Here is a 25,402-nt window from a genome sequence, read left to right as displayed (position 1 = left end):
CCAAGTAAAACCATAGTATCCAAAGAAAACATTAATTGATACCATATATGAGTACATAATAAATATGTACGAGTATGTACCTAATATAGATAAAACACAGATGAGTCATATGTGGTTTATAAGTACGATTATGCTTCATATGTATTTAAAAAATTGGCGTATATGTGTATAATATATGTACATATATATTGTATACAAATGGAGTTACATTTATGCATAAACGCAAAAAAATTTTAATTTTCGAATTCCAACTTTAAGTACTTTTAAGCCTTATATATAGAGTTTTTGCTTTTTTTAATTGTTTTTTTTTTTTTTTGAAAATTGAGCAGAAAATAAATCAAAATATTTTAAATATTCAACACTGCTTTCTAGAAATTTATATTCTTTGCATTTAAGAACTATTTACTAGAAATTTACTAAACATTTTATTTTAGAATTTTAAGCGCACATTAATATAAAGTTGAATTTTGATTGTCAATTTGTAATGGTTTTTCTAAGAAAATAGCTCCTATTTTCAAAAATGGCTTCCAAACTTTTACTTTTATTTGTAAAATGTTTAGCTAATTTGAAAAACAGAAAATACTCTTTTATTGTTAACAGTTAGTATTTTTTCTCTTGTTTTGGCTCACAATTTAATACAAATGTTCGATACGAATAATGTACAGAGGTTTGTTGAGAGCTACTAATCATCTGGTTGTTTTTGGACAAGGAGTACACTCGGGATTTAATGGGTTAAACAAATCTTTTTTTATATAGTACTAAATAGTATTTCTCCAGTCATTACCATGTGTTTTTTGAGATAATTCACTCGAAATTAATAAATTTGCTCAATGGACCGAATGTTAAACACTCTTTACTCATATTTTAGTTAAATAAATTCATGTTTAGTTAATATTTTTTTATCATTCTTAATGTTGTTGATGTTGTATTTACTACTAGTATGTGGCAATTGAAATGCGAAGCTGGCAATCCTTGAGGTCTAATTAAGAAACTAATTAGCATTAACGCTTTTTAGCTCCGCTCTTAAATCTGCTTTTCATGAATACACGAATGATGTAAAGTAACGCATAACAAAATTAAATTAGGGAAGAAAGACACAAAGACACAGAGGTATAGAGATAGAGAGAGAGATAGATTTGTAACTAAATAGTAGGAAATGTGAAACAAAAATATAGTTTCATATGTCACTGGATACTGTTTATATCTGTAGCTAGACAATTATTTTTTATAAATTATTTGTATTAATAAATATAAATTTATTTCTAATTAAACACAGCTTTTCCAGTTTTTTTTAGTGTATTGCGTGTTTATAATAAACTAACGTTGCTCGATAGCGCGATTACTTTTAACGCTTTTTTCATTATTTTTATTTGATTATAAGAAATTTATTTCAATGTCATAATAAATATAGAATTTTTGAGGTTACAAAAAGTTTTTTTAGTCAGTTTTTTCGAAGTCATTCACAATATCGAGCCACATTTATTTTTTATTTATATTTTAGCTTTTGTTGCAGGTATTTGGTGTGATGCAAAGTCTTAATTCAAGCTCAACTTTTAATAAAATTTATTCATTAATTTATTTTTATGCATACATATATTTTTTTATAACGGAATGAAATATTCTACAATATTTTGTAACTTTAATTAAGGCGCAAATTATAAAATATTATTAAAATTTTACATAATATTTTTTTATCAATAATTATTTTAAATTGTGTATTGCGCCTATTACAATATGTAATATAACTCAAATGTATATTTTCATAAAACTTAAACAATTTTTAGAGCCGATTTATCCATTAATGTCTTATATATTATTAAAGTAGCATTAATGTGTATTTTAAATCTTTTTTTTAGTTCGTTATTTATGGCCTTTAACGAAAAACATAAAAATATAACAGACTACTGTTGCTCTATGATATTTAAATGTTTTATTGCATATGCTGTTATTATGTTCTGTTTGTACCGGAATATTTAACAAATACAGAAAGAAAAAGTGTTAATTGAAAGTTTATTATAACAGGATGGGACTGTTTACACATCAGTTGCTATAATATGTTAATTAACATAACCGTCTTTTCTATACTTAAAATCCTCTGAAGAAGGCACATTTGTGCATTAAAACTACAACAGAACACATAACATAATTTGTAACAGAAATAGAAACAATACAGCTGCTGCTGCTTTCTGTTTCAAATTCTGTTACAGTGCTGTAGGCGAATCTGTTGCTGTTAGCGTTTCTGTACCAAATATGTTTGCACTGTTTTGTACTGTTTTGTCATTTTCGACCACCGAAAATTAATTTTTAACAGTCCCAAATGGGTTTTTATATATATTTAATTAAACTATTTTTTGTATAAAACTTTTGCAATAAAATTATATTTTTTAAAGGCACTGAAAAGGTACCTCTTTCCACTGAAGTAATTGGTGTTCTGTAATTTTAATACACAAGAAGAGTTTGATTTCAATACAAATTAATTTCTCTAAAATGCTTAAATTTCTCACAAATACACATAACGGTTAAAATAAACGATTTCTGCGTATGCATAATTTGAGCTGTTACCATTGCATCACCGCGTCTGCTTCTTGAAATTGGGGACTTAACCAAAAAACACATAAAGTGTTTCGTAACTTCAGATTTTAAATTTTCCACAATTTCAAATCTAAACAAACAAACAAAAAATATAAAAAAATTTTGGCAATGATTTTTCAATGTTTTGATTTTTGGAGAGATTTTTCATTTTAGATTTCGCTTTATCTCAGCCCACTGATTGTTCCATATGTTAATTGTTAGCTACAGTTTTAAATTTCATGATTGTACAATTAAAAGGAAAATATTCATAAAATTTTTGTTGTATTTTCTAATAATTTCGCACTCAATTCGTTCAAGTGAAATGGGAGGGACAATGCTGCAAGCACACACATACACTAAAAATTTCGTGCCAACACAAAAGCGCAAATGCAAGAAAACTAAACGGAAGCATTATCAAATTTCTTTTTGTGCTCGAAAACATATTTCTTTGTAGACTTTTTGGATTTGCGCTTTTGCTCTGGCGTGAGTTTTTCCTAAATATAATGATTTGATTTGTACGCAGCATTATTAGCGAAAATTGCAAAACAAAAATCCAATTCGTTTAAATTTTCACAGCTCTACGTTTTCCAAGCGCATTTCAATCAAATGCAAGGCTTTGTAAAGCTTTCCATGGCGCTTACCCAGGCTCAGTAATTTTCTTCTTCGTCTTTACACACCAATTGTTGATTTTCATATTTTTATATTTTGTTTGAATATTCTGCAACTGACGCTAACAAAATAAACTTTTTCACTTTTCGATACACGCCAATTGTAACGGTTAACCAATTTTTCACAGTTTCAAAATGGTGTATTGCGAATTGAAGGTGAAGTAAGAGTAGAAAGTCATGCATGGCTGAAAATTACGATAATTTCTTCACTATATACTATTCGCTATGCATATGTATAAGTGTATGTATGTATACATAGCGGGCTTTCAACTCACATTAACCATTTTCGAATCTTAAAAAGATATTTTTTTGTTTTTGAAATTTCGTTACATGTATAAATTTAGAGCTGAGTAATACATACATTTAGGGAGAGTTTTTTTTGGTGGATTAAAGAGCATTTTAGTACTAATGTATGTCTGATTATATATAGATAATGGTTTGGGTAGGATTAGGTGGCGAGTAATTAGGAGTGGAAATCAATTGGGGTTTGCTTTTGATTTTGTTTAATTTTTTTGGTTCTTGGTTTTGTTTTTGGTTATGATTTTGAAATGTACCACTTACGTGCGTGTTTGGTAAATTCCTCAATTAATTCGTCACGATCTCTATTCTTAGGAATATTGCCGACAAAAAGTCGGTGATTGTTAAATGATATCGTAACACCAATCTTTTTGCCTTTCCGAATTTCAAAATCATTTAGCTGGAATTGTCAAAAGTTCACACAAAAAATGTTGTATTTTATTTTTTTACTAAATAATTTTGTAACTTTTTGTTGGGGGGGTTGTTGTTTGGGATAGACGGTTTGTTATCTTTCTAATTACATTTTCAAAAATAAAAAAAATTTTAATTTCAATTTATAAATAGATACTTAAAAGTATATGAGTTTTTATAATAAATTTGATTTTAATTTAGCTTTTGAAGAATCGTGCCAAATATAACGTAATTAAAGTACAAAAATAATCGCAAGTCTTCAGAAAAAAATTTAATTAATTGTGATTCAAAGTGATTAAGGAAGGATAATATTTCAAGTAAGTAATTAATGTATGATAATCGTATGTGTATACTTCAAAATTTCCAACAGTCTGAAATATATACATTTCGTACGAACAAAATGTTGGATAATTAAAATAAAACAGAATAAGTAATTTTCACAATTTCTCGCTAATTAAATATGAACGTCGGATAACAAACGTTTTCAAATACCTTCTATTTATGCATGAATTGGGAAAGGCCTACATACTAAATATTGAAATTTTATGCTTTTCGTACATACATAGAACAAATTATTTCCTAATTAATTTAAAATGTTTTTTTTTTTTTTAAATAAATATGTATGAAACATTTATTTCAGTACTTTCTCTTATTGTTGATTTCAATACTCCATAAAAAAGCAAAAATAATCTCAAAAGGGCAGCAATAGATGTATTTGATCAGAAAATATTGAAAAAATAATCATTAAGGCTTAACACCTTTAAATTTCATTGAAATATCAGAAAAGTTTTGCATTGCATTCAAAATTATAATAATTTTTAAGTGCATTTCTAGTCATTACACTCTTTTTCCTCGAAAAATATCAATATCATTAATATTAATCATAACATTTTTTTTTCTCAACAAAAATTACGAAAATTCGAAAAATCTCTAGTAACAAATTAATTACTACCGTCAAGCGATCAGCATGGCGTATGAGTAACATCACTTCTTAAGTCTTTTAAATACTTCTACTTTTTTTATTCAATACTGCTATATAAAACGATTACGTTTAAAACATTCTATGTATGTATGCATAATTATTAGCAATACAGTTTGTAAATAATTTCATTAAAAAAATTGCTTAAGAAAATAACTTCTCGTAATGTGTAAATATGTATGCGTTATACATAAGAAAACACAAAATGAATTAAAGGTGAGCATAATTTTTAGTTAGTATGACGAGTTTTCAGTAGTCAAGTTATATTAAATATTTTTAGTATGAGCGTACTTAAATTTCAATTTTCGTTAGTCACAATTTACTAAAAAAATATGCAAATATTACATTTTGTTCAGTGAAAAATCAATAATTTTTTGTGTAAAGCAATAATTATATCTTTTTTCAACTTTAAAAATACTTCTTCGTAGAAAAAAATTTTAGATGTAATTCCAAACCCTGCTCAAAACGACAAATTGCTAATTTTAACATATAAGCTGTGAGCTACACTAATAATATTAAAATAAAATGATCCCCTGAGCAAATATAAGCTTGATGCTTAAAATGATTTAGACCTTGATTAACTATACCGCATATAATGATCTTCGCACCATTGAATGATTTTATGACTTATATATGACTTTCTGGCTCGTATGTATGTCAGCAGGGTGGGAAATATGTTTACGAAGCAATAACATGGACATTTTTTTTGGATCACAATGCCGTTAGATATGAAATTTGATGAAATCGGTGATAATCTTAAATTTTAATTATTTTGCCGAATGTAATGATTTTAAATTTCACTGCGCCTTGACTTCCCTTAGAGTCTAATATGTTGAGTAAACTAATTTCCTTTAATCAAGTCGAAAACATATTCGATATTATTTTCTCAAAACGAATATGACGAAACATTATTTACATTAATATAAAATTAATTACACTTTTGTAACCCGCAACTAACCGACTGCTGAAAACTCGAATGTTTAAATACAAAAGTATATATATATTTTATACAAATGTATGTATATATAAATATGTTTGTATGTATGTTTTATGCTAATTAATATGAACTAAGTTATGAAGAAAAATTGATGCAAAAATTTTGTAATGATTTTTTTTTTTTCTATTTATTTATTGAAAATTTTAGCATTTCTTTTACATTTTCCATAATTTTTGAAAGCTAATGACTGGAGATATCTTTGTCGTTGTTTAATTTCATTTGCTTTCTTGCAGTTTTTCGTGGTGGAGTTTTAAAGCTTTCATAAGAAAAAAAAAGTAGAACTTAAAGCTTTTTATAGCCGTTTACACAGTTAACGCGCTAAATTGCATATGTGTGCGTGTTATGTTATGCAATAATATTGAGTTTGAGTGGTGCAACACAAAGCCAGTGTATGCGTGTGTATAATGTGAGGGTGGGAGCATTGCATTCGCCGCATAATTGCAAAGGTGTGTGTGTATGTACATGTGGCAACGTGACATATGCTTGCCAATGTGTGCGTGCGCTTCTCTTCCAACTTTTTTGATTTTTTTATAAAAATTTTAAGCATTTGTGGTGAATTACACACTAAGGTGACTTTGGTTAGGTACGCATTTGAAAAGAGTCTCAGTCGTTTCAGAGAATAATAATAATATATATATATATATTACAGGGTGATATTGGACTGTAAGTATAACGGTTAATTGAGTTCACTACAATGAGAGAAAGTTGTAATACTCGTGAGTGAAATTTTGACTTTTGATAATTATTGTGGTGAATGATTAGATGTGGTGTGGTGGGATAAAGGGTTTAATAATTTTGATGGGATATTACTTACTAACATAAATAATTACTTAAATATTCGAAATAAAAATTTGTAGTTTCAAAACAAAAAAAGCTTAATTTGTAAGATTTTTTTATTTATGGTAATTTTAAAGCAAACATTTACCATTGCTCATATAGCATTTCACGCTATTTTTCACCTATCAACTATTTTTAATTTTTAATTAACCCCCATTCTTCTTTTGCACATATTAAATTTGGTCATTAGAAACCTATCTACATACTCTTATGTAATTAATGTTTGTTTATATACACCGTTTACGCCGATTACACATTTGCCAATTGGGTGTGAGCCAATCTTAAAGCCAATTGGATTTTTGTATTTTACAAGCCAATTAAAATTGATCGCGTTGGCGATCTCGCTACGCGTATTTATGCGAATTGTAATGGAATTTGTTGTATAATATGCAAAATAGTGTGTTTGAAAATTAGATATTTAATATTTTTCACACGTTTTTTTTTTCTTTTACCAGATAATTTTAATGTATATATGTTTTGCTATAAAGAATACCCGATGACTTGCTACAACATACAACACGAATATTTTTACTTAACATACTTGTATAGCATATAGTATATATAAATTTATATTTACATAATCAATTAATCATTAAGAAAAAAATCATTGCAACCACTGCTGTCTTGAAGATTATTATTAGTGATTTTCTCCTGATATGATTTCGAGTTCTTTTGTATATTCACTTCGAGTATGTGCAACCGATTTGAAACCTTTTTTACAAAATACATACAAGGTTGTTGGGAGAATTTTCCAAAATTAAGGTATTTTGAACATCTCAACCAAGCAATGAAGTATTTTTTATTTTGTTATTTTAAAAAAATTCGAAATAAAAATATTACTGTAAAGCTATTGATGACTATTGTGTCTTCACGAGTTTTATTAGACAGAACCTTTCTGAGGACCGCAATAGCTTATGAATTTCGCGACTCAACTCTTTGAGGGCAACTTTTGTGTTGAAAAAATATAAACGGTTTAATAATCAGAGATTATTTTGTATACGTGTGAATATTTGTAATTTACATTAATGAGTAGATAATAATAATTTCCTACTAAACTTTTACTTTAATTTCTATTTTTCATTTTATTTTTTATTTTGCTAGTACTCTTCAATATGGCTTTTTTTTTAATATTTTATATCCGCTTTTTTATTAAACAATTTTTTTTTATAATTTTTATATATTATATATTTTTTTGCATATTACTTTATCAAATTCCACCACATACGCATTTGTACTTACGTTATTTTTACTTTCTTTTGTTTTTTTTTTATACAAATTAAATTTTAGAAAAAATTTTCATTTTGAATTTACCTGTTAATTTACCAAATTCGTCTAAAATCTCCTCTTTGCCTTTCGACTTGGGTATGTTGCCTACAAATAGGCGCAGGTTCGGTACGCTAATGTTAATTTTTAGACACTTGCCAGGTTTTATTTCGTGATTATCGAGCTGTAGATGGGGAATATGTATACAAATATTTATATGTGTGTTTTTAAGCGTTTGTTGTTGTCATTGTAGTTGTTTTTTTTTTAGTTTTTTTTCATTTGTAGTAGTTGTAGTAAATGTAAATGTAATGCAGTTGTAGTTGGTAGGATTTCAATAATAATAACGAACAAGATACAATAAAATAAATAAATAATTATTTAATAAAAAAATGGTAAAAGAAAACATAAAAAAAGTATAACAAAAATACTGAGCAGAAATGGTAATACAACATATTTGTAATGTATCTAATAATTAAATAATAAAATTAAAAAAATATAAAACGTCAAATAATGCAAATGGAATGAAGAAATATAATGAAGGAAAGGAGGTACAGAGTATTTTAAAGGCTTGGATAACAATAGGGTTGCCAATTGAAATGAAAAAGTATTTTGTAAGGAAAAATGGGGATAAAGAGAGGATTGCCAAGAGAAATGAAAATGCAATTTGTTTGGAAAAAAACTGGATAGAGTTGCCAATTGAAATGAAAATCCAATTTGTAGGGAGAAAATAGTAGGTTTGAGGAGAATATGCTAGGTATGATTTTTCTCTTATATAGGTTGTAAAAAATCGTAAATAAACTACATAATTTATTTTTTCTTAACGGAAGTTTTTGGATATTCGGGAATAATGTATGTGTTTGTGTTTGTAAAGTGCTGAACGTACACAATTACCAGTTCTGTTCGATTTGTATAGCCGAAGAATTTTCAGGTTAGGGTGATTTGATGAGAGCAGTGCCGAAAGAAGTTGTAGATGGATAATATTAGCCGAAATTACATAATTCAACATTTTTTATTTAATTAAAGTTTTTTTTTTTTAAACTTTCGAAAACCAACTTTTCGATTCGATTCCAAAGAGAGCGTAATTTTGCATTTGTCGATAGTTTGGGAAAATTTAAGGATAAGATAAACAAAGGGACATTAATAATACATATTCTTTATAAGTTGTTACTTTAGTAGAGAACATGCTCGCAATTAAAAAAAAAATAAAACCAGACAATTTGTTTAACTAATATACGAACGGTATTTTACTTTTAATTTAATTCTTAATCAAGTACCATTTTCGTAGCAATTCAAGGAGGCAGAGTTTGTAATATAAGCACAGCAATAATACTATCCTAATAGTATGTATGTTTGTATGTACGCAAGAAACTACTTAAATTTTAAGAACAAGCTTAAGAAATATATGCAAGTAAAATGGAAGAGATGCATGAGACAGCAACGTTGATAGGGTACGCAGTTGTTGCAAAGAGGAGAAATCGTTACTACAAAATTTTCGAAGTATATTTTTGGTATTTTTATGTTTTTGATTTTAATTTTTGAATTTTGAATTTCATCGCATTTTTCTTTACGATTTTTTTGTTTTGTTTTCGCCAGTTGTTGCAGTCGAAACTTGTGTTATGCCCCAAAAACTGCTAATTAATTATTAATTATTTGTTAACTATTTATATGTATAATTTTCGCAGTGAACAAAAATTTTATGAAATAATTGTAAAAATTATATTTATGAAATTAAAAAAAAGTGTATTTATACAACTAAAATAGGGTTAAAGAAGGTTCGGTAGGGGACAGGCAACTAAACTACTTAATCGGAAGTGGCGAAAAGGTTTTGGTTTTGTATTTAGCATTCGAGACTTCTTTTCAAATCGTTTTTTTCTTGGTTTGTTTGTTTGAACCTTTTGTTTAATAAACTTTTTGTTTTTTAATTTTGTTCACTAAATATATAGATTTTTCTTTTTTGCTTTTCGTCGTGGATTTTGAAGGTAGTAGACTTTTAATGCGTCACTAAGTTTTTGGTTGCATCCAATTGCAATATTTGTTTTCCAAAAAAACTCAATTTACGAAATGTGGTAGTTGATTTAATGTCTTTTTTTTTGTAAATAAGAAACAGCATGCAAATGCAAGTAAAAAAAACTACTACTCGGTATTGTAGAATTGAGAGAACAAAGATTCCAGTAATAAAGTACAACTTAAAAGTACAGTAAAGTTCAGAGAGAGAGAGAGAGAACGCGAAAGCAGCTACAAAAATAGTACATACTTAAAATTTACATAGCTTAAAATATATATATGTATGCAACGGTATAATAAAAAATAAAACTTATACAGCGTGAGTCGCTAGCGTGGACTCAATGACATGAAAAATAATTAATCGTTCAAATTCAGTGTGGCCGGAAGGAAGGTAGATATAATCCGATTAAATTCATCCAAAACATATATTTTTGTATAGCAACTTTTTGCAGAAAGCATACTTTACTGCTTTGTTTTTATTTATTTTTTTTTGACAATTTTGTTAGCGCATTTTTGTCATATGAATTTCGAAGCATAATTTTGGTTGGTCTCAGTCTAAAGAAATGTATTTTTTGCCTAAAATTATACTATTAAAAAGAAAGTATAGTTGAATCGATTAAAGCGTTTTCTTTCTGTTTTTTTTTTTGATATAGTATAAAATACAATAAATAATTCAATAATTATAGATGAACGTATGGATAAATAGTAAATGTACTGCTTGCTAAATATATATAAGCTTTTCGTTTACGCAACAACTCTTATGAAAGCGTTTGCAAAAAAAATAATCTGTATATTTTTCTGAAGTAAGTGTTTAATTGGAATTATTGTATAGGGCAAATGAATTTCAAACTACCTGTCGTACGGCATTTGAAGCCGCTTCACGCGTCGTGAAGGTAACAAATGCATATCCACGATTTGTACCCGTCATCGGATCCATCATAAGTCTAAGATCCCATATTGTACCGCATTCCTCAAATAACGGTATTATTTCATCCTCAAACATATCTTTTGGAATTTTCCCACAGAAAACTTCGCAGCCATTGCCGGGTGTTGGACCATCCCAATTGGGTGGTGGTCCGCCATATTTGCGTTGACCTGCAGGAAGATTACACAGAAAATAAAATCATATTACATCAATCATAAAAATAAGCAATATTTACCAGTGGTCACATCTAAGGAGTAGCCAGTTCTTTCGAGTATTTTCTTAATTTTCTCCTCATCCGGTCCCTTCACTTGAACTGTGGTCGCTGGTGTTGGCACTCCCTGTTGGCTGGCGCGGCTTTTTTGTCTATATGTTTTCATAACACCACATAAATACGCAGACTTATTCGATACATGTTCCAAATTTGATTCGAGGAACTGACTCAATACATTCAAGGCACCATCAACCGGAAACTCTTTAAGCGCATCTAGCGCGCGTTCATCTAATTCCACATGCGCTAATTTACCTGTTTTGTAAATATCATCTAGTTTGCCGGCAACCTAACAGTTGTGAAAGAATTGCAGTAAAGTGTTAGTTGAAGTTAGTAACTACTAATTAAAAAAACATATTTAAATATAAAAATGTGAAAAGTATTTATTGTAATTATTTATTATTGCACGGTTTATGTGCATTTAAGCTTTGCAAGTGTTAACTTAGCACCTGATCGTTTTCCTAAAAAGCATTAATATAAATTTTTACAGGGATGACGAATATATTATTTTTATATCCTTAATTATATTTTTAACAAATTTTTTTTTTTTTTTGTAGTGTTTTTTTTGCATATATTATCTTAATACTTTAATCTACTCAAAAGTATGAGACACTTGCCTTTTTCAACATTTTTGGGCCAGATTTAACAAACTGTTGAAAATATTCACCTAAATTTTATATCGACAAAAATAATACCTATCTTTTCGGCATTTTATCTGTATTATTTTTACTTTTATAATCTGCTGTACTCACTTTTTTATCTAAGCCATATTCCAATAGTTTTGGGTAATCTTCCGTTCTTTCACCATCGCCGCGATCTTCTGATTTTTGATTGATGTCATCTACCAGTTCGCCATTGCCTTCCGCCATTTCTATAAAAATAAAAAATAAAAATAAAATTAAATATATTTACAATAATATACTTATATAAATATTACCTATGTATATACTAAGTGCAATATTTTTTAAAATAACAAATAACAATTTAAAAAAAATCAAATATTAATATAAATTATGTATCTCTCCCGGTACATTTTGTACAAATATATATGTAAGTCTGAAATAGATAGAGAAATTTTTCTTATTTACAATAGTATTTTCTTTGGATCGTAACGCTCTGTCTTTAAAAGTAAAATAAAATTTTCGTTATTAAAAGCGTTTGAGTTTATTCAACTAATACCAAAACAAACTGTCACGAAATACGCAAAAGCACACTCACACCCGCACAAAATTACAAGAGTTGTAGTACACAGAAAATAAATAAATAACAAATAAATTCGACACGTGAACGCGCAAAATTTGCAAAAAGTAAAGCGTAAACAAAAGAAATCATGAATTATGCGTAGCGTCTTCACCGAAGTCAGCGCACAACACAAGTGCTTACACATATCTAAATATGCATGTATGTGTGTATTTGTCGAAAAGTAGAGCACGCTATCACCAACGCCAGATCAACCACTTGCAAATCCACGCACGCCGGCGAAACGCTCTCCGCCACCTACTAATCAAATGCTGTAAGTCAGCTTCCCACCTTTCGCACTCTCTCTGCGCAGCAAACTGATGTTCGACGCGCGTCTAGCTATGCGTAAACGCCGAAAGACTGCGGAAACGCCGGTCAAATGTACCTTGAGTGAAGTTCAATGAACGTTAAATAGGTTGACGCACGTTTCGACGCACATTTTGTGTGCTGCGCACAAATTCGCAATTTGCAAAAATTTGCCAAGAGTGGAAATATCGCGAGCATACACACATAGTTTAATGACCAGCTCTCTGCATAGATTTCTCTAGTTCACAAACTGCTTTAAAGGTAAAGAGTGAGTACCAGAGAGAGCGCACGTGCGTGAGCGCATGTCAGCATAGAAAATAGTTAACAAAACAAAAGAAAAAACGCAAAGCGAATAACAAAAATGATAAATTTGGCAAATTTCTGAAAATCGCGCGTACAAAGTGCGTTGACACCGGCCGGTAGGCGTTTGGTCGCCGTTTCTTTCTTAGTTTTTTTTTTTGCTTTTTGCTTTTTGCTTCTTTTAATTTTATTGTGCGTGCGTTTGCCGGCTACAATGAGTGTTGCTCTGTTAATGAATGAGCATCGATCGCTAATGTAATGTGTGTTGAGCATAATGAATCGATATAGGTACCTTTTCAGATGTATGTATGTATGTAAAGTGCGTGCCGGCAGCTGATTGTCGTGTATGTATATGTGTGCGGTAATACAATACATACAAATTAGTTTGCAATTATTTTATGCTCAAACGCACAATATACTGTTCGGCATTGAGAAATACCAGCTGCACCACGTTGCGTATACGTCACCAACACTGCGGTCCACCTACGCACGCATACACAAAGCATACTATTAACGCAGCTGCTTGTTCGATTCTCACTGCCATTCATGCCACCGCTGTTTCGAAGCATTTATTTTGCAAATTCCTTTGTCTTGCTAGCTAATGTCTGGCTGACGGCAGAACTTTACACATTGGTCATACATTATTATTTATATGGTACATATTCATACACATATAATCATATATGCACATACAAACATTGGCCTTTCTTCGCAATAGTTAGGTATATAATCAAAGTAGAAATCTTTCGCGACTAATCTCAAATTTTCTATTTATTCCCTACTTCTCTAGCACAATTAGAGCGGACCTTGTTTGGCCTACTTATATTCATTTTTATTATTACTTGCATTATTTCTTGCTGATTCCATACTCTGCCAGATAAACCTAGGCTACAGAGATTAGAGCTTTGAGAAATTAGCTTGTAAATATAATAAAGTTAAAGCAATATTGTTGTGGCATAGTACTAAAATGCAACTGATAAGAAGTTGACAAGCAGACAACTTTTGTAAACAAAAGGAGTGTTGATCACCTTAATTAATTATAAAGTTGTGTACATGAAACACACAATGCATATAATTTGCAAATAAATTTTAACATATAATATTCCGTTAAAATTATGTAGTAGTAACTGTGATAGTTAAAATATGCCACATATATTTAGAAATACTGTTTAGAGGTTATACTTCATTTAATAAACAATTGATTTGATTCAAATAGACATAAAATATAAGGAATCACTTTGGCTTTCGGGCAAAGGGAAAAGGAATTAATTAGAAAATAATTACCTGAAATTCTCAATTAATGGTAATAAAAAAAAAAATTATAATAAAAACTATTGCCTGCATTTAGGCAGCCTTGTCACTGACACCGACCAAAAATAAGTTTGCTGCCATAAAATACTTCAAAAATATATTTATTATGGACCTATCTCTTATAAATTTTTTTTTTTCCTGGGTAAATCTAGAACATTTTTCAAAGTCAGCATTGTTATTACCAACATTTCGGAAGAATACAATATAATATATAAATCGATTAGTCAAGACACCTGTTCATCTATCAGGTAGAAACAGCAAACTATTCAGTGCTCTGCAGCATGAATGCGAATTTTGCGAAAAAAAGTTTTTTTTTAACAAACTTGTTCAAACTGGGTTAGCAAGGCAAATAAATTTAGATCACATAAATAAATTTTTCAAAAAATCTTAATCAGCTGCTTTATGTATATGACAAGCCGGCTTATGTGTATGAGTATGTATGAAGACGTTAGTTATATATATACGTGTATACGGGCAATTAGGTTGACGTGTAGCCAAAGCGGCGCGTGAACAAACTGCTGCTACTTAAGTAACTTACATATTATATCAAATGTACCGTAGAGGCAGTGATTAATGGTACAGATTAAAAAGCTAAGAAAATAAATTTATTTTTATAATATACTTCGTATCTTTATTTTATTACATATACAATATATATTTTTAACAAAATGTTTCTTAGTTTATAAATAAGGAAAGGAATTTTATTTTATACTTATTTATTTTCATTTATTTTTTTTATTTTTAATATTTTAATTAATTTAAATTTTTTTTGTTTATTATATATATATTATTATGTTTATTATTATTATATATATATATATATTTTTCAATAAATAAGGTTTTCTTAGCAAATGCGTACCATTACTTACGAAATCGACTGTATGCTAAGCGTGCATATGTGAGCGCATATTTAGATATACAATATTTTTATAGATATATACATAAGTATATACTTGTATAGTGAAATATCGAAATAAATGAAGGTAGAACAATGTTTGCTAGCATGCTAGCCATAGAATTTAGCAGCTTTGTGCAAACACAAATAATAGAAAAGTGCCAACTGTCGCCGCAGCTTGCGCCGTAGCGTATACAACTAACACACATACATATGCATGTACATATTTTTACGAGTTCAGCCACTCTTTTTATATTATTTGTTTAATTTGAATTTTTTCTTTGTTGCCTTTGTTATTTTTTTGTGTTATTTTTGTAGTGCTTTTTTGCACTTTCATTTTTACTTTTGTATTTTTGCGAATTTTTGTGTTGAGTGGGTTCAAACAAAATTCAACAAATGTTGTTAAAATACATAAAATGTGTATCTAAGCGTCACGTCTCGCACTCTTGCCCCACTTCCTCATACTTTTAGTATAATTGTGCTGGCATTGCTTATGCGAATTAACGTTTCATATAATATGTATGTATGTATGTAACTATGTCTTTATTTTATTTCTGCTCACATAGAATGTGCAAATTAGAGAACTTTCAAGTAAAACAAAATTACAATGATCAGCTAACGGCTAAGTTTATTTTTCTTGTTGCTCTTTTGTGTATATATAAATTTGTATATATGTATGTATAAACAATTGCTGTATCGATGAAGCGATAAGATATTCAAATCAGAAAGCAACACTCATATTCATATAGAGTATTTATATACATACATATATTACAAACACATATATATATATAAATACATATACGTATGTACATACATACATATGTGCGTATGTACATTCTTAAACTGGTCAAATGTTTGCACGATACACATTTGAGTATTTCGTACGCTACAAACGATTGCGAACGTTTCTTCGTTTGTCAAAATGTTCAATTGGCTTTCTTTGCCGTTGACAGCGCGCATAAAAAATGCAAAAGCTTGTTTTTTAACAGCTCGCTAGAAGTTCTCTTCTAATACACCGTACACATACACATATGTACATGTTATATGTGCTCGTATCTACTGCAAAGCGGACAAAGTAGTACAAAATAAATAAAGAAATACAACAAAATACAGCAACAAAAAGGAATTCAAAAAAACTTCGCACGTGTTTGCACACAAATGAGCCAAAGCATATTCAAATTTGCAAACTCAAATAACATTCGAAATTTATTTATTTTATTTTCTTTTGCATTTTATTCTAGCAAAACTCTCTCTAGCAAACTGAAGTTCTCATCAAACTTAATTTGTACATAAATATTTGTGTACATATGTATACAGATGTATGTATAAAGCTTTTAGTTTGTGCAATGCATAGCAATTTGCTATCAATTTTCGTCGCATAAATTTCAAAAAAAAAAGTATGAAAATAAAATACTTAATAATAGCATACTTTAATAGATTGTAAATAAAAAGACAGTTGTGCGCTGAGAAGAAGATTTTGCTTATAGAGATTGCGTAATGTCACTCATAAATTAAATTAAATAAGAAATGAAAGCATAGGCAATTAATTTAATATTGTTAGAAAGCTAATACAAATTGGAAATATTTTTAAACATTAGAAATATATATACTTATATTAAATATACATATATATATATATATATATATATCTTTCTCGTTGTTTTTCTGGTTGGCAATGAACTTAGTACGGATTATCGCTTTTGTTGTGTTTGTTATTTTTATCAGCTACCTCCATTTCAACGGTTGAGAAGTATTAAAAATAGCACCGAAGCAAAGGTAATGAAATGGCATTTTAAATGCGAAATAAATGGCATTTCGTCTCTAAAAGTGAAAGATGTACATACACATATATACAAGTATATACATATGTTACTTATGCCATATTAATTTTATAATATACCTATTCGATTTTTTTATAATTCTTTTTTATTGTTATTATTAACAGCTAATATATTTAAAATGATAAATTAATAATTTTGAAGTTAAGATAATAGTTTAAAATGGAAAAGAAATTATTTTTTGTTAAACTTTAGAGCAATAATGAATTGTAACACGATACTTGAGCTTCATTAAATATCAATTTATACATATATCCATTTTGTGATTGAGTAATTTATTTTTCTCTGCACAGAAATTATCTTACTCATTTTAAATAAGGTGTACAATTTATTATCTACTTTAAATAATGTCAAAATATAATGAAAAATAAAAAATATATTAAGAAATAAGAATTGATATAGAAATTTATGAGGTTAAACGTAATTATATACCAAGAACATTTTTACTCCTGGAAAATATTTTGTATTTATATTTATATATTTTTTTTAATATGCTATTTTTATTATTCTTTTTTGAATTTTTCTTATGTTTTGAAAATTGTATTTATTTTTTTATCATTTGTATTTTAAAAATAAAAGCTAATTTCTTACTATTTTTATGGTGTTAAACAAGTATAGTTATGAATATCAAATATTTGCTTAAGTGTTGCCTACATTTTGGCGTCAACACAAATTATTGAGTTTGACATAAAGGACGCTTTGAAATGGTGAAAAATAAAAAATAGAATTAGGATATTCGAAATATTTTTACTTCGAATATATGTATCTTATTCATGACTAACCATAACCACTCTTCCTCGTTAACCCGAATGAATATTTATACCCATACTTTTATGTATAAAGAATGCCTTCTGGAAAATAAACACATTTCATATCTACATATCATTTATTAACTAAATACTCAAGGTCTTTCTAGCATAAATTTACTGATATTCACTAAATCTTCCATGTGGAAAACCGCAGTGTGCTACTTTGCGCTTTTCCAAAAACTTTGCGCATAAAATGTTTGCAACTGCAATTTAAATCCATTTTATGCCGCAAAAGTGCATTCTACCTCTGCATGCATCCACATACATACATACATACATACATGTATAATATGTACATATATATGTGTTTGTAAGTGCAATGAAGCTTGACAGTTTACATGGACACACGTTACAAGCTTTGACAGTAACATTTTCATTCATTAATTATTCAAAACATGGCTCAAAGTACATTCGAACGCACACACACACATTTAAATGCATTAAATCCCCACCAACACATATCTATAAAAGCATGTATTGTAAATATATGCAGAAATGCGTGAAGTGCGGGAATGCAAAATATTGCAACGCATGACGGTAAATTTGTCAGTATTTATATTTCTACCTATATATATATATATATATATAAACAAATACTTCCACAAAATTACAATACAATAGCAAGTAACAAATGCGCCAAGCCCAGTAGGGCTGCCCGAGGCATTATAGCAGTGTGCTATCTGTCTGTTGGGGAATTTGCGAAATTTTATTTAAATACCGTATTGTCCAAGCACACACATCTATATATATACATATACTTGTATATTTATATTGTGTTTGTGGATATTTAAGTGCTTTAATATCTATATAAGCGAGTGCAAATTGCGCAGCAGCACACGCTTTCGTGGTAACTTTATGGTACACAGGCACATACATATATTATGGTGTGTGCAATTATATCCGCAAATGAAACCACAACACAACTATTTTGTCAGCTGTGACAGTTAAGGATGATTACATACGTATGTACACTCAGAAAAAAAAGAAAAAAAAGAAAATTTTATATTTTAGGATATAAAATATTCAATTTCGTGAATAATATTTGAAATTTATTTTTAATTAATAATTTTCTTAAAATATTTACGGAAATAGTAAAATATGGAAATATAGTTTTTAATATTTGGCAATATTTCTTAACTTGGAAATATACAAAATAATCAATAACGAACGCTTTGGAATTAGTCGGCGCATATTCTATTCTAAAAAATTTAAAAGATGAAGTAATTTTTATCGAAAATGATTTGCTTAAGGAATCACAAGTGCATAAATTAAAGAGTATTTCATAAAAATTAATAAGCAAAAATATTAAAATTTTATTTTCGAATTGAATTTTGATATTTTAGTGACTAATCTCTGATATATGCATGTACTTCAGTGGTTAAAACCATTATTTATTAAAACAATTTTCGTCACTACAAAATCTTAATATATGCCCACAGAGTTGCCAATTTACTTACTTTTTCGTGAGATTTTTATTAATTTTGGAACTATTTTTGTTTATAAATCAATTTTAAACACTAAATTAGAAATCAGATTTCACTGAAAAATAAATCGAATATAATATTAATTACAAAACAAAAAAAGAAATACAGCTAAGGAATTGAAGACTTAAATTTTTTCATTAATATTGGTATTATTAATGTCATTATTATTATTATTATTGTTATTATTAATATTGCTATTCTTATTATAATATATTGTTTATATATATTTATATTTTTGTTAATAATTTTGACACAAATTAAATTTCAGCTTCATAATAATTTATTTATATCAGTTTATATTTTACCGGTAAGGACAAAATACATAAAAATATTTCATATTAAAAAAAAAAAAAATTGTTTCTTTCAAAATTTCTGTGAAATTGAAGCATTGGCAACCCTATGCAAAAAGCTTTTCATTGAGCCTTGTTTACGTTTCAAAGGAACAGTTAAACTTATTTTTTAATATTTTCGTTTTAAATACAGCGTTTTTGAATAAAAACTGGAAACAATTATTTTTTAAAATTTGAACACTTTAAATTGCATTAAAGTGGAGCAAATATATATAGGTATTTCTAAAAAAAAAATTTTTTAATTATGCAAACAATTTCAGAGTTATTGGAAAATATTTTCTTTTTTGAAAGTATTACTTAAACGCAGTGGCTATAACTTAGTACATCGACCGCTGTGACCCATAAATTGCAGGAATTTTGGCAAGCCACCAAGCTGATTGTTGTTACTAGTTAGTTCTGCATGTGAGTGTAGTAAATGTGTATATGTATGTGTGTGTGCAACGGAATGCCACTAAATTTATAGCCACCGCATTGGCACTTCCGCTCGATAGGAAGCTATGTTGCCATTACCGGTGCAAGGGCGGAGCAGAATTGCAGATTGTAGGGCTCAACGAAACGTTGCCAATAACCCAAAAGAGCAGTTCTACTACAAACTTATGTACATATGTATGTGTGTGAATGTAAAATAGGGAATGGCAATGGTTGATATGTATGTATGTGTTTGCAGAATTGCAAGTGCCGCCGTTTACCCAGACTAGTTTGTTTGCATGTTTGTTTATTCGACTCTTGGCGCATTGCTTTTGGAAATGTCAAAATTGCATACACACACACCTGCAGCATACTTGTTATGCCCCACAAGCGCCACTAGCCGTGTCTATGTACATAAATGCGAAATTGTCAAAGAGGAAATGTGCAAATGGGGTTAAACAATGCAAACAAAATGGCTTGGATTACAACAACAAGTCAAGCTCCAAATGGCTATCATGTAAATTAACAATGTTGAAGTAATTGAATCGATGCCTGGGAATACACAGCGCGGTATGTGGCAACAATAAAAACCTCGTGCGCTTTGTCGGTGTGGCATGAAATGCACCTTTACACTGCCAAGCAAATGCCGTCGGTGTTGGCCCATACAAACAAACTATGCCATTATTTCGGCTGACAAGCCAAATTTCACCGGAAAAAAAAATATATATATAAAATTAAAATAAAAAAAAATTAAAAATAATAAGTGCAAAACGCCTAAACTACCCATCAACGTATTAGCTTTCTGTTTTATGTACTTTGCATTTCACTGAGCACAGTGCTTATGTATTATATTTATTGGCAAACATTCTTTCGGCTACCTCAATAATTTTCGTGTTGTTACCACCAACCTAACAACAACTCCCACACTACCAAAAACCTATCTGTGTTTACGTTTATTTTGTCAGTATTGTTTATGTGTCTGCTGTTATCCTTGCAACAAAAGCAACAATAACACCACCAGCCATTCACATACAAGGCTCATATAAACGAATAACAGCCGAGTGGGCGCAAATGTTGCAAGACACACCCTCGAAGCGGGTTTGTAACGGCAAAAACTTACACAAATACATTCATACATATATACTGTTGGGTATTTTTATTAGCAAAACAAGTTCACCGCCTTGTTGGGGTGTCGTTTACTCACATATTTGCACTGCCAGCGAATGCAGACAACTTCGCAGCCGAAAATAGCTTCATAATTTTTAAGGGTGGCATATTTTTGTTGCGACAACAAATTACACTTGTGTAGAGATACATAAATATTTGTAAATATTTTGGAATGGCAAAGTGATACAAAATTTTGTGCAGAATAAGCTAACGAAAAATTACGCGAATGCTTAAAATTTTCTTTATGGTAATGTGATGCGATTTTGAATCGGGTGTGGAATTTTAAATAAAATCCTTTTTTTTCATTTATGCAAAACAAAAATATTTCTATCAAAGGTGATAGGTTTTTGAAGTAGACCTAATGTGTTTGGTGAGTACTTGGTAAGCAGAATATTTTTTATAAAGAAAAAACGTTGTTATTCATGAAATAATTTTTTTTTTTTACAAGAACGTATAATTCTAATAGTTTTAAAAAATAAAAATAAATTTATTATCGATAAATATGTATTAAGCATACTGTTTATAAAATAAAACTTTTTCATTATAAAAAACAAAATACTTTGTCATTAGCTTTTTATCTATTAATTTTGTTATCGACATATATTGTATGAAACAATCGATTATGTGCTACACAGTATAAAGAAAATTATTTGTACAAACAAAAATTTATTACATAATTCTGTGTAAATATATTTTTTTAAGTCTAATAATTTTATTAACGGTAAGTTGGCAACAATCGATATGATTTGCGGTATATTAAATATTAAACATAAAATTTTAAATTTTATTATATTAAGCATAGATTAAATAATTAATAAACCATTTTTCGAAAAAGCATACTAGAATGCAAGTTTTTTTCAATATTTATCGATAACCAAATTAATGAAATTATTGAACAATAACTTTGAAATTGAAGAAATAACGAAAGTGCGGAGAGCGAGAAAATGCACAATTATCGAAAATACCGTTAAAATTGTTTATTGAAACAACCGATAAATTTGAAAATCAGTATGTAAGCGCACAAAATTGAGTAGTTTATACAAAAATGTAGTGTAAAGTTAAAAGTTAAAAAAACTCACGAAATTGTAAAAACTCAAAACAAAACAACGCTTACAAAAAGAAATAAAAAATTTGAAAATAAACCACAAAAGCTCACTTTTACAGCGCAGACGCGTCTTGAGTTTAATTACTTTTTCTGTTTTTCTTTTTGCAATGCACAACAAGGAAGTTCGACAGCAAGGCTTTGAGTTTGATTGTCCTTACCAAGCACGACGAAGTAAACATCAAAGCAAAAATGACGACTACAGTCTAAATGCTAGCAGAAAACAATAAATATATAGCATGAAAACAAACTTTGAAAAATTCTGCAATAACAAAAATGCTAATTTCACGCAAGACGCCTCGCATTCTTTCAAGGCAGACGCTACGCAACGTCCACAACAACAACAGTCGCGGCTGTCAACATTCTCACTGACATTTACAGTGTTTGTTTATAGACAATTGCAGTGTTGTTGAGGCCCATAGACATTAGACACACGCACATACATACATACATATGCAAACGTTTGCGCCACGGCATCAACAAATAAATCCTTGACGACAGCAGTTTAGCGCTTCGTCAGTCGGCTTTGACGGCTGAGTCGAGTCGAGTCAAGTTGAGCCACGTGAAGAATGGGTGTTGGCTGAGCCCGGGCTCGCTATGTTAGGTATTCCGCCGGACAAATATTTCTGGAATGAAGCAACACAACGCGAGGATAAACGAGAAAACAAAATATCAACAACAATAAATGCCATGGAAACACCGGCAGCAATTTCTTGCTGGGAAAAAGTTGGGCGCGCCAAAATTTGGGGTGTTGTTGATGTGGCTGGAAAGGCTGAGCGGCGGTGGGGGAGCAGCAAGGATGGGCAATCTTGTTTGGAAACATACACACACACACACACCTATGAATGCATGAAGAGTTCCACCACTGGCACTGACTGCTGCTATGCAACTTGTAACTTGAATATCGATTTTTTAGTGCCCACACAGACACGCACATATGCGGCACAAACACAGTTACACTTTTATGAGTTTTTGTTATTGTTGTTTTTGCCATTTTTCTGCATTTGGCTTGCAAGGATAACAACATTGAATAACACGGATGTGCCCAGTCACCATAAATACTGTGCATTTGTATGAATGTGTGTGTGAGCACATATTTGACTATGGAAAATCTCTGTTTAATCGTTGGGGTGAAAATATTTATGGATTCGATAACGCTTGCCGCAGTCGACAGCAGGCACCGCAGCAGAGGTGCCACTCGGTGACATAGTATAATTACCATTTGGAGCATGGAGCTGTGGGCTGCTTGTGGATGGCGAATGTAAGCACTATATGCATGTATGTATGTGTGTATATATGAGCGTATTGGGTGGCCGGATGGCGTGTCGTTGACTATTCACCGGTGCATTGCTCGAATATCCTAGTGATTTATGGTAATAGCCATGCTATGCTGGCAGACAGGCAGGTACTGTTGCTGCAGTGGCTAAATGCAATATTATGCAGTTATTTATAACGAGCACGAACTTATTAGCTTAAGGATATGTTTGTATGACAATGCTGTTGTCCGCAGGGAGTTTCAACTATTTGAGGTTTAAGTGTAAAGTGGGAAAAATTTCTGTTATACGACTTAATATGTTGAATTTTCCATTGTGTTTAATTTTAGTATATATTTGATCGATTTTTTTAAAGAAAAGACCATAATTAAACGCATGTTTTTACCAATATTTATCGATAACAAAATTTATGAATTTATTGATCACTAATATTGAAAGTGGAGAAATACCGAAAGCAAGGAGAGTTTTTACAATCGCTAATTTTAAAAATGCAGAATAATCGCAAATATCGATTACATTTCAATGTAGTTTTTAAAAGAATAACCAGATCTAAGCTGAATATAAAAATAAGAAATATATGATCAGCGATGCAAAAATTCTAATAAAAGACAATTAAATTCGAAAAGTTTGCTTTTGTAGAAAATCTTTGTAATTAAGTACTTTTGGAGCAGCTAACATAAATATATAATTTTGGTTAAATTTTAAAAAAGTTTTGGGGAATAATTAGAACTAAAATCACTAATAAAAGTTAAATTTTAAAATTTATTGACAGCAACGAATTAAGTAATTATATTATTGTTAAAAAATTATTAAACAAAAAAATGTTAAAACAGACTTTAATTTTTTAATAATTAATGAAAATATTAATATGAAATTAATTTTTTTTTTAATTTCTAATTTTTTTTTTATAAAAAAAAGAAGGCAATTTTTATGTTCAAAAACCGAATAATAATTAATGAAAATATTAGTATGAAATTAATTTTTTTTTATTTCAAAATTTTTTTTTTATAAAAAAAAGGCAACTTTTATGTTCAAAAACCGAAAACAATTTGGAATGTTCTTAGCATTTTTTATAAAAAAAGATAACAAATTTTAAGCTTGACAACGTTCTGTTTTAAAATAAAAACATTTTTATGCATAAAATTAAATTTCTAAAAGAAAATAACATAATTCTTGAATTGTAGACGAAGAAACTTTAGTTCCAAAGAAGTTTCAGAGTAGTAGAATGCACAAAACTTTATAGAAGCAAACAGAAAAAATAGGCTTTTTTCCCAATATATTTTATATAAAACACTTATTTTCAACATAGCCTATCGACAACATTTTCAAATTCAAAAATAATGTGAGAATTTTTAGGAAATAACTGCTTTGTATAGCAAAACAAAAAAAAAAATTAACAAAACATAATAAACTCAATAGTCAAAATACCGTAAATAAAACAATCAATAGCATATTTACACACACATACATATGCAAGTGCACATTTTATTATTTTAATATTTTTTTAAATTTCAGTTCAGTCGCATTTAACTGTCTGACCCCATTTAATGTCATCTGCTCACTAAAAGATTATATAAATTTTTAATTAAAATATAATTGCACAGCCATTGAAACGTGTCGGCTGCTCTGCGTCGCCGCACCGCACCACGCCGTATTATGCACCGATGGTACGATGGGCACAACAGAGTACCGGCTT

At 29.3% G+C, this 25,402-nt stretch overlaps 1 protein-coding gene across 20 annotated transcripts in view; it reads right to left on the bottom strand.

Moving 5' to 3' along the window:
• The window catches only part of Syp (synaptotagmin binding cytoplasmic RNA interacting protein), a 123,124-nt gene that overhangs the window by 24,642 nt on the left and 73,080 nt on the right, over window positions 1-25,402 (bottom strand). For 16 of the 20 annotated variants that reach the window (XM_070105949.1, XM_036361174.2, XM_036361165.2 and 13 more), the window contains 4 exons: window positions 11,973-12,091; window positions 11,188-11,509; window positions 10,881-11,122; window positions 8,072-8,207 (listed from right to left, as the gene is read on the bottom strand). In XM_070105949.1, the coding sequence (XP_069962050.1) occupies window positions 8,072-8,207; window positions 10,881-11,122; window positions 11,188-11,509; window positions 11,973-12,091 (819 nt within the window). Of the gene's footprint in view, window positions 1-3,800; window positions 3,937-8,071; window positions 8,208-10,880; window positions 11,123-11,187; window positions 11,510-11,972; window positions 12,092-25,402 lie in introns of all 20 variants that reach the window. The other 4 variants (XM_036361168.2, XM_070105950.1, XM_036361176.2 and 1 more) reach the window with 1 other exon arrangement.

Source organism: Bactrocera oleae, chromosome 2 (genome assembly GCF_042242935.1).
Source record: "Bactrocera oleae isolate idBacOlea1 chromosome 2, idBacOlea1, whole genome shotgun sequence".
NCBI lineage: Eukaryota > Metazoa > Arthropoda > Insecta > Diptera > Tephritidae > Bactrocera > Bactrocera oleae.
The sequence above is the reverse complement of the archived record's forward strand: the minus strand, read 5'-3'. Positions and strand labels throughout refer to the sequence as shown.